The following is a 10,258-nucleotide window of genomic DNA, read 5'->3' as shown; positions in this document are numbered from 1 at the left end:
GACAAGCCCTTGGCACGAAGCTGCAGCCAGCGACGGGCGGGCCAGCGCCCCGGTGTGCACGTGTGCCGGCCACACGGCCCGGCGGGCAGAGGGCCAGCGGGTCAGCGGCCCCGCGGAAGGCAAGCCGAGGTTAACGGTGACACACCTGCAAAAACAGCCAATCTGGGAGAAACCGCGGCGCCGGCCGAGGAGGAACCTCTCGCACCTGACGGGGCAAAGGGGGGGCGGGTGGGGGGGGACCGCGGTGCCACTGTTGATCTTGGGAGCCGCACAAAGCGAGGAAGCGTATTTAACCCCCCGCAGAGACCCTTCAGACCTGTCCTGAGCTCCCAAACCCAACAGCTGAAGAAATAGCGGGGTGTTTGCCTTGCCTCCGCCGCAGAGTATCGCTTTCAGCTGACTCCGGGAAAGCTGCTATGACCGAAACAACAGACTACTCCGGGTGAGTAACCGGAGGGTTTGAATTTGTTTTAGTAAGACAAGAAAAACGTTCTCTGGGTTTTAAGACTTTATAAAATTGACCTCTATTGTTAGTAAGTGGCTTTCCTCCTATTAAAGCAGGTGGAAGGGGAAGGCAAACTGGCCTCCCGCTGCCTGCAGAATCTGAATTTGAATTTCTGCTTGTGCTGCCAGGCAGTTATTTGGGACAATATAAATATAAAATCCTGATTTGCTAAGAGCTTAATAAGCTGTCACATACAAAACAGCACAGTACATTACCCGCTAGATATTTCTGTCAGAATTATGTGAAAGGAAGAGCTAAGGTTGCCATTGACAAAATTGATGATAAACACTGAGAAATGCTTTTTGCCGAAGAGGCAGCCACAATAACGGCGATGTCAGAGGGTCACCAATAGTGCTGGACGAGGAGCTCCTGTGACAGTGGGGCTCTGACAAAGGCAGCCGTGCCCCTGTCCCATCCCTCCCCTGACACCGGGGCCACGTGTGGCCCCTGGGGGGCTCCCAGCCACCCCTGCCCCATCCTGCCCTCTCCGCACTCCCACACCAGGGCCCGGGGCCCCTGACCCCCCTCTGCCCCGTCTCCCCACAGCAGTGGGCTAGTCCACGTTAAAAACCCACACTTGGACTCGATGGAGGAGGACGTGCTGTATCACTTGGACTTGGGAACAAAGACGCACAACCTGCCGGCGATGTTTGGGGATGTCAAGGTAAACAGGAGGTGCCCGAGGGAGGCAGGAGCTCCCGCCCGCAGCTCTGCTGTCCCACGCTCCCGCCGGGGCAGGGGCCGGCTGCAGCCTGCGCAGGGAGGTCAGCCAGCCTTGCTTGTTTTGGGCAGAAATCCCAACAGAAAATTACCCTTTTAAAAACCTGTAGTTCCGTAAAACCTAATTTTATATTGTCCCCGTGTTGGAGGACAGACGGAGGAAGCATTTGTCCAAAGCATCTAATCATCAGCTACTGGAGACAAGGGAAGGGGGATGTAGTATTTTTGGCTGAGACCTACTGCCGAAGCCAGCCTGTCATGATCCGCATCCTCCTCCGCTTGGAACCGGAGCCTTTACCCCCAGAGCCGGGGTCCTGGGGCCGAGCCACGGGCAGGGTCCCGCTCCCCTGCACCACTGGCAGCCAGATCAGCAGCGCTGTCCTTGCAGCCACACACTGGTCACCCTCCTACGTTCAGGGAGCATTTTTTCCTTCAATATGTAAAATTTGTCCTTTTTGCTTCCTGACTTTATGGCCTCTGTGTCATCAGCAGTGCTCGCTAATTGCAGTCGGCACTGTTGATAGAATAAATTAAATGACGAGCTCCTCTAACATCTGGTTTTGCTTTGCTGTCAGTAGGAATACTAATAGCTTAGATTTGCTGAATTATTTGAGATTGTCTTGGCTTGGGACTGACACCGAGTGTGTGCAGCCGTGCAGCTGTCTGGACCTTGCTTGGTTTTAGTGTTAACTCCTGGCTCAGAGACCCTCAGTTGTTCTGAAGTCCCCTGATGCCTGCGAGGGAGCGGCATCCCACAGCGCGCTCGGGGAGACGTGCCTGGCGCAGCCCCCCGCTGCCGCACTGAGACCGACTCTTGGTACCGGTTTTAGCTACAAAGCACTGACATGTTCCTATGTTACTCCCAGTTTGTCTGCGTTGGGGGCAGCCCCAACAGGATGAGGGCGTTTGCCCAGTTCATGCACAAGGAGCTGGGACTGGTGGGTGACGGGAAGGACCTGGCAGACATCTGCGCGGGGACGGACCGATACGCCATGTACCGGGCTGGGCCCGTGCTCTCCGTCAGCGTGAGTACCGCGCCGTGCCGTGCCATGCTGCACCACACCGCACGCGTTTTCCACCACGGGTGCTCAGGGCGGCCCCTGCCCCAGGGTCTGAGCTGCTGCCGGCACGGCGCCCATCTGCCCCGGTGGCAGAGAGGGCGGCCAGCACAACCTCTCCCTCCCGCAGCCCCGCCGGCAGATTTTTTTTCCTCTGTTCAGTTTTCAGCTGTTGCCACCAGCACAGCCTTTCAGCCGTGGTAAAGCTGCTTCTCTTTGAATGATATTTCTCGGCACCCCACATGTTTGGTTTAAAAAGCTTTGTATTAAAAATGAACATGCACATGTTTTGCTCAGCTCAGCAGCCTGGCAATCTGAGAGGCAAAGCCCACTTCCCACCACGCATGAACTATGAAACATTGCTGGAACTATTACACTGACATGAGCTCTGAAGTAAAAACCTTGCTTAATTATTCTTTAAGAGCAGAATTTTTGGTACTGCACAGAGAAAAGGCAAATACGGGCTGTGCTGGTGAGTGCCCGCACCCCAGGGCTGGGTCCTGCTGTCATTTCTTCAGGCACAAGCTTAGTCTGATTTACAGGAGACAGCATCACCCACGTGACAGAGCTCACGCTCGGTACCTCTGACCAAACCAAACCAAACCAAACCTGACTGACGGAGAAGCCTGAGGGAATCAATCTGACAGAACCAGCAACCAGTGTTGCTGTTGCCCGGCCTGGCAGCAGCCGTGAGGCGCCCAGACGAAAAGCCCACGCTGGGCTCTTGGCCACGCGCCACTCCTGGGCCAGCGCAGAAGCCATCGACCCCCCGGCTGGTCCCTGCGAGGGGACGCGGGGCAGAGCACGCACAGAGCCTCCCCCAAAAACGCTTCGTGCAGAGCAGCTGCCAACATCGCATTTTTGCAAGTTGCTTAGAAACACAAATTAACTCAAACATACCAGAGGCAGGGACACAGTTTCCTGCTTTGAATATTTACAATGAGAATAAATTTTTTAGGCATTGGCAAATAAGTCAGGCTGATGTTCTGGAATAACAACATGCAGAAGTTTTTGTATTTAAAACACGATACAAGCCTACAGACCATCAGTCTCACCAAATGAAAAGAGACAAAGCAGTACGAGAACTGCCTGCATACGTTAAATTAACTCTGCTCCTTCACGTGTGCTTCCTTCAGGTTTTTGAGCACGATAGCAAAATCAAAAAAACGTGAGGCATTTCTCATGGGAACAAACAAACCTCGCACCACCAAATGGGTTTTGTTTTTAGAGGTAAAGCCGAGAAAAGGATGTTGGTTGAGCGATGGAGCAGAAAACCGAGATGATCATGTGAGGGAGCCCTGGGGAAAGCAGAGGCAGCCTCAACAGCTCGTGATCTGCCAAGCGTCTGCCAGCCCCAAGGAGCGGCAGCGGCACCAGGGCAGAGGCCGGTCCCGGGGCAGGGGGGAGCCCGCAAGATGCTGGGCAGGCCCTGGGGACAGGGGACACGAGCCAGGGAGCAGGACTGGTGGCCTGCGAGGCACGAGGCTTCAGTGGCAAAGGCCTGGCCCCGAAACCGGCCCTCACCGAGGGGCACGAACATGCCTGGCGCACCTGGAGCTCAGTGTGGGGCAGACGGGCCGGGAGGCACTGGAGGGGATGAGATGAGAACAGCCTTAAAGGCATCAAGGGGAGGAGAAGAAGGTGAGGTGCTTCACCTGGGCAGGCTGCAACACTACTCAGATATCTCTCCCCCCTCAAAAAATGGCTGTTGGCCTCAGAAGCAGCAAGAGGCCACAGCAGAACCCCAAGCTTGCTGCCATCACATACCTGCCACAGCCCCACAGCGAATGACACTTTTCCTTTCTCTCCTCCCGACAGCATGGGATGGGCATCCCTTCCATCTCCATCATGCTCCACGAGCTAATCAAACTGCTCCACCACGCAAAGTGCCGAGACGTCACTATTATACGCATCGGTACTTCCGGAGGCTTAGGTAAGCTATCCATGGTCTTTCTTGAGAGCTATTAATAAAAAAAAAATAAAATCCTCAGCAATAGGTCACGCAATGATAAGCTTTAGCATTTTGTCAGGTCCCCAAATACCAAACAAGGTGTTATTTTGTTTTGGGTTAAAACCCAGTGAATGGCTTCACAGAGTGTCTATGTCTATGTAACGAACAAAGGCTCTGACTTCACAACAACCGGGTGCCACAATTCAAGCAGAAAACACTTGACTGGAAGCCACCCTCGTGCTGCGGGATCCCCCCGGCTGTCCTGGTGCCTGCAGTCCCCTGCGCTGGGGGTCCCCGGCTGGGGCAGTGCTGCTGCCTGCACAGGCTGGGGGGGCATGATCTCTGCAAGGCAGACGCAATTAAATCGCTGTTGCTCAGCACAGTCCCACAATCACTCATCATGTGCTGATTCTGTGCATTTTACTTGTACATCTGTGCTACCACATGAATTTCAATTATTCTCTCACATCTGTTTTACTCACTAAAAAGAATAATCCTGCAGTCACACGTGTATCTGTAGAGGTTCTCCTGTCATGCTGAAGCTCTGCAGCAGGTCACAAGTGTTATGAGCTCTGGCTTAGCCTCAGCCCTCATTTTGACAGGGGTCGAGGCCGGGTCCATTGTGATCACGGACATGGCGGTGGACTCTTCCTTCCAGCCGCGGTTTGAGCAGGTGGTGCTGGATGACGTGGTGGTGCGGAGCACGGAGCTCGACAGGGACCTGGTGGCGGAGCTCCTCACCTGCAGCAAGGAGATTCCCGACCTCCCCACGCTCATCGGCCACACCATGTGCACCTACGACTTCTATGAAGGTAAAATGTTCTTCAACTGTCCTTCCTTCTCCCGGATAGTGCCAAGTCTTCACGTTCTGGTGGAGGCAAAACTGCCAGAACATGCAACCCCCATTTCGGCCCTTGGCCAGGCCAGCCCTGCAAAGAAAACAGCCCCTGGCCCACAGTCCTGCACAGGCCTGGCAGCTGGGGTGGGCTGAGTTGTTTCCTACGAGGCTGTAACCTCAGAACTACCAAACACTAGAAAAATGTCAGGAAGCCTGTGACATTTACGTAAACAGACTTGGGTTACTCTGGAACCGTTTCCTTTGCAAAATTAAGTGCTGATTGCAGAGTAGATGAAATGTAATAAATGAAGAATTAATAACCTGAGGACTATTTATAAACCTTCGGATCTGCTCGCAGATGCAACCATCTGTGTGTTGCTCAAGGCCATGTTTTATTTAAACAAAAAAGCTATTTGAGAGGATTAACAATGGGAACAGCAATAAAGCGAAGTGCTCTGCCCAGGTTAGCGCAGCCGCAGGTACGTCCGACGCATCAAGGACTTTCCATCCTGTGCGAGAGGAGCGGCTGCACCGGGCACGGCTCTGGGACAGCCAGAGCCACCCGTGGAGTTTGAGGAGGGGGCTGGGATGGGACCGAGGGGGGAGCGGGGGGAGCACGAGCACCCCGGGACCCCGCTCCCGCCAGTGCCGATGGCACTGGGCAGGGAACGCTGCGCACAAGCAGCTCCAGCCGCCTGCCAGCCAGGGCAGCCCCTGAAGAAAAATGAGACCGAAACGAAGGGTGTTTTCCTCTCCCCAGTGTTCCGTTTCTGCCCAGCCTGCTGCACCTCTTCCACAGCTGCGTGGCGTTCTGGGGATTTAGCCTGGCAGACCTCCAGGGTGGGCCTACGCCACCGACCTCGGAGGAGCTGCGATGGGCTGCCCCTGTAGGGGCAAAACACCCCCCCCGTGCTCCACACCTGCGGGCTTGCTCCTCCTTTTTACAGATGTTAAAACCTGTGCAATTTCCTCATCCGGGCAGAGGCACAGTGCCCTGCTGTAAACACTGAGGTTAACAGGAGTTAAGTAACTATCAGTCGGCTTCAGACAACATGCAGGCACTGCCGCGCTTCCCATCCAAACCCCCGCTCACCGTGACCGCAAACCCGCGCGGGGCCAGCAGTGACGCTTCTCTGCTTCCTTTCAAGGTCAGGGAAGATTAGATGGAGCATTGTGCTCTTTTTCCAGTGAAAAAAAGTTAGAGTACTTAAAAAGAGCTTACGACGCCGGCGTGAGGAACATTGAGATGGAGTCCACGGCGTTCGCGGCCCTGTGCAGGCTGTGTGGCTTGAGAGGTGAGTCGCCCCCGGCCGTGTGCGCCTCGTCCCGTGCCCCCCCGCCTTGCCCCGGCCTGGGAGCTGGGTTTGCCCGAGAATCAGACAGCCCGAGGGCCAAAAACACATTTCTAACGGTTTTAACTATAGAATGCACTAAAACAAATTTTGTGCCTCAATAAAACACAAGTTTGTTTTAGAAGGCCTGAGCGCATGTTAGGCACAGCCAAAGTGAGGCCTTGCTCCTCCCTCTCCTGGCCTTAGAAGGAGCCCTGGCGCAGCGGCCCAGCGGCCTCCCCCTGTTCTGCTGGAGAAGGAGGGGGCGAGCGGGAGGTGCCCGGTCCCCACGTCCCTCCACTTGGGCCCCTCGGGCGCGTCCCCCGGGGCGGGCAGCGGGACCGGGCTCCTCTCCTGCCCTCGGGGCAGTGTCCGCAGGCCAGGGGGTGCCTGCCCTGGGCGCGAGGTCAGGCACCCCCCGGCTGTCCCGCAGCCGCCGTGGTCTGCGTGGTGCTCCTGGACCGCCTGGAGGGCGACCAGATCCGGGCGCCGCGCGAGGTGCTGCGGGAGTTCCAGCACCGGCCCCAGCGCCTGATCGCCGCCTTCATTCGGAAGCGCCTGGGGCTGCGCCCGCCGGCGGGGACCGGGCTGTGCCCCGCCGAGTGATGGCCCCGCTGCTGCCAGGCCGGGACCAGAGCCGGGGCCAGGGCGAACCCGCGGGCCGGTGCCCTCCGCGGCGCAGGCGGGAAGTGGAGCCGCCGAACGCCGCCGAGCTCTGACCGGCTTCAGCCGCACCCACGGCCCTGCGCACCCCGGGCGGCTCCGGCCAGACTCGGCACAGGGATCGGGACGGACCCGCACGCTCCTGCCCCCCAGCCCGTGGCTGGAAGGGACCGTCCCGCCGGGGTCACTCCGGTCCCCAGCGATCGCCTGGGAAGGAGACCCCTCCACATTCGGCATAAAGCCAAAGCCTAAGTAAATGACATGCAAAATTCACCCGCACTTGTGGCCATTATTGCCATCCTTCGCTGTTACGAGGGCCGTCCAGACTTCAGTCACGCGCTATGTAAAGATGCGCCCGAGGCTGGGGCGCAGCAGAGCTCTGCAGCGGAGCGGGGGTGCCGGCAGCCCCTCGCGCCCACGGCCCGGCCCGGCACCTTCGGCCCCGGTGGGGTTGGGCACAGGGCGCTCGGGAACCCTTGAGGGGGATGGAGCACACGTTACTGGTACAACCTCGACCCGAGCCCACGTCCCTGCCAGGGACTGCGCCTTTCACCCTCAGCTGCCAACCAACACACCAACGATCCAGAAAATCATCTTTAAGTGTCTCCACAGGCTGTAGGACACTACGCTGCACCTGGGTCGAGTGGAGGGGTTTTTCATGGAGGGTCACCTACAGCCTGCAGCATTTCCCACTAAAATCCCTTCCAGTTCTTCAGGTTCACCGACAAGCTTGCTTCCAAATTAATTTTGACATCTTTGGAACAGTAACTTCCAGGATTTAAGACTTCTGGTAAACAGAATTTGAACATATCAGAAAACCTGGGAGAGTCTTAAGATATTAATGACATTAAGAGCATGAAACACATTAAGTCTAAAGATCCTGACAGACATGCGGAGGGGCTGTCCCTGAGGTACTTGTTCTCCTAAAGCCTCCTTCAGCAGCAGCCTTGGGCTCCTCTAGTCCCAGATTTCCACACACTGGGGCTCAGCTCGACTTGCCTCCTACATGTGGGGGTTTCTCTCGGCATCCCTCCGGTGAGTGAGTGAGGCCATCCAGGTTGCTCCCCCAACGGGACCCCACTGCCACCGTCCCCCTCAGCTGCTCCAACAACTTCCCAACACTGACCTAGGGTTCTGATCATGCCCCGTGGCCAGAGCGAGGTGGAACATCCACCCCCGTCCCACCGGCGCTTGGCCAGGCCGGGGCGGTCTGCAGGAGCTGTCCTGGCAAGAGCAGCCTCCGGCTGTGCGGAGCAAAATCCCTGAACCCAGTTTCACTGACCTGCACGTTTTCCAGGCTCCACTGTTACATGAAAATCCCTCTAAAAATCCTCATTCTGGCCTCACCGTATCAGTAACGAGCCCCAGTTCATGGTTGCAGGGCGCTGGCACAGACTCCTCGATGTAAGTGGATGGATTCCTGCTCGGTCTGTTCCCTGAGAAACAACAGATGTGAAGACAATCACAAGACGCTGCCTAAAAATCAGTGCCCTTTATTGCAAACACAAATGTCTCCTTCACATGAACTTCCTTTTCTCATTAATGTCTCGGTATTTATAAAAGATGACAACTGTAACCCGAAAAGATCTTGTACCACTGAAATTATCTTATAGATCTGCTTTTAAAGGCAAAGGAAAAAATAATAAAACCAAGTGCCTTAAGTTTGGGATCTTCTGTTTCTGGAAAGCAGTCTAGCAGCCAATCTGGTCTCCGAAAGAGAAGAAAAGCATCACTGGTCTCCCCTGCAGGAACATCTAACAACTTGTGAAGCTGGCCAAGTGTGTTTTAAAAATAATAAGTTACCCCAAAGGAGATACCAAAATAAAATGCACAAATATACCCAGAACTGTAATTTTAGCACACACATGCAAAAGCTAAGCCCAGAAGACACACAGCTCCCACGGCTTTCGGGCAGTCTCTGTAGTGTTTCTCTCCCCATTACAATACCTCAGCTCCAGCACTCGTGTTGCTCCCGGCCTTCAGCTCCGCTCGCCCTCGGGAGTCTGTCGCACCAGCTCCCCCCGGTGCTGGCACCTTTCCTGGAGCCTCCGTCTGCTTCTGCCTTTGCACCCCGGGAGCACCCCGGCCGGAGCCACCCCCCGGGGGCTCAGACACCTGCGCAGATCAGGCTCGCGCTGAAGAGTTTGCCAATGTTACTGCCGGTTTGGGGTGTGAAAACTTTGCGTCGCTTGTCTCTGATGGCAAAACATTTGGTGTGGAGCCGCTGGAGATGCCGGGCGGAGAGGGGCCGCTGCCTGTGCCGGGCAGGGAGCCGGCGCACAGTGGCTACCAGCCAAACTTGGCATCTGCCGGCCCCGTGCCGCGGGCTCTCAGCCCCCCACCCTCCATCCCTCCCTCGACAGGGGAATTCCTCCGTTCCACAAGGCACCACAGGTGTGGGATCCATCAGCACCCCCAAGGCATTACAAGGCACCAGTGAAGGTCCCCTAAGTATCTGGAGACACTACAGGGAGTGTTCCGATCTCTCTGAGACTCATCTTCCTTTGAAACTTTTGGTTAAACTGCTAATTCTGACTTGTTTACACAGCTTTTACACTTCTCTTAGGTAAGGCTTGAAAACATCGTAAATTACAAAATGAAATAACATCAATTTCCCTTTCATTTAATAGAATCATATTCAGTAGTGTCAGCTCTGAAATAAAGATCCCAGATCTGAATGTTATTTCTAATTTCTAATTTATACTGAAAGACTGATCTGCAACATGAAATTGCATGACTGCTTTGCAGTAAATATGATGCAGCAAATTGGTTTCTAAATATAGACAAAGGTTAAGTTTCTTATAATAATCAAGGAATAATAGAAACATCATGATAATGAAGATTTTATAATTAAAATAATCAAATTCTCAAGAAGCCTGGAATGAAAACTGTGGGCTGTATTTATGTATCATAATCTAGAGTGACTGTTCTGCAAAGCTATTTTGGATTTCTCCTGCCAATTAAAACCCAGAGCTCCTACTCCAGATGCCTCACTCAGATTGGCCCGCACAGTCTGCCGGAGTCTTTCGCGTTCAGGTGTCCCGTCTGCCAGAAAAGGGACACGGGAAATTATCCAACAGCCTACACCCACCAAACCTCGAGAGAACCTCCCCCAGGGCAGGCGTGGAACCGCGGAGCACGGCTTGAGAAAGGCACGCTGGTTCTTTGGATGATGGCACGCACTGAGGTCTG

General features: G+C 55.2%; 1 protein-coding gene across 1 annotated transcript; it reads left to right on the top strand.

Moving 5' to 3' along the window:
• The first annotated feature begins 416 nt into the window (after positions 1–416).
• On the top strand, positions 417–7,108 carry UPP2 (uridine phosphorylase 2). The gene is made up of 7 exons (XM_074910415.1): positions 417–442; positions 1,052–1,169; positions 2,092–2,250; positions 4,102–4,216; positions 4,837–5,046; positions 6,221–6,367; positions 6,837–7,108. Exons 1-7 carry the CDS (start codon positions 417–419, stop codon positions 7,007–7,009), a joined length of 948 nt encoding a protein of 315 aa, XP_074766516.1. The 3' UTR covers positions 7,010–7,108.
• The last annotated feature ends 3,150 nt before the right edge of the window (positions 7,109–10,258 follow it).

Source organism: Athene noctua, chromosome 7 (assembly GCF_965140245.1).
Source record: "Athene noctua chromosome 7, bAthNoc1.hap1.1, whole genome shotgun sequence".
NCBI classification, from domain to species: Eukaryota; Metazoa; Chordata; class Aves; order Strigiformes; family Strigidae; genus Athene; species Athene noctua.
Note: the sequence above shows the minus strand (reverse complement) of the source record. Positions and strands in the feature narration are given on the sequence as shown.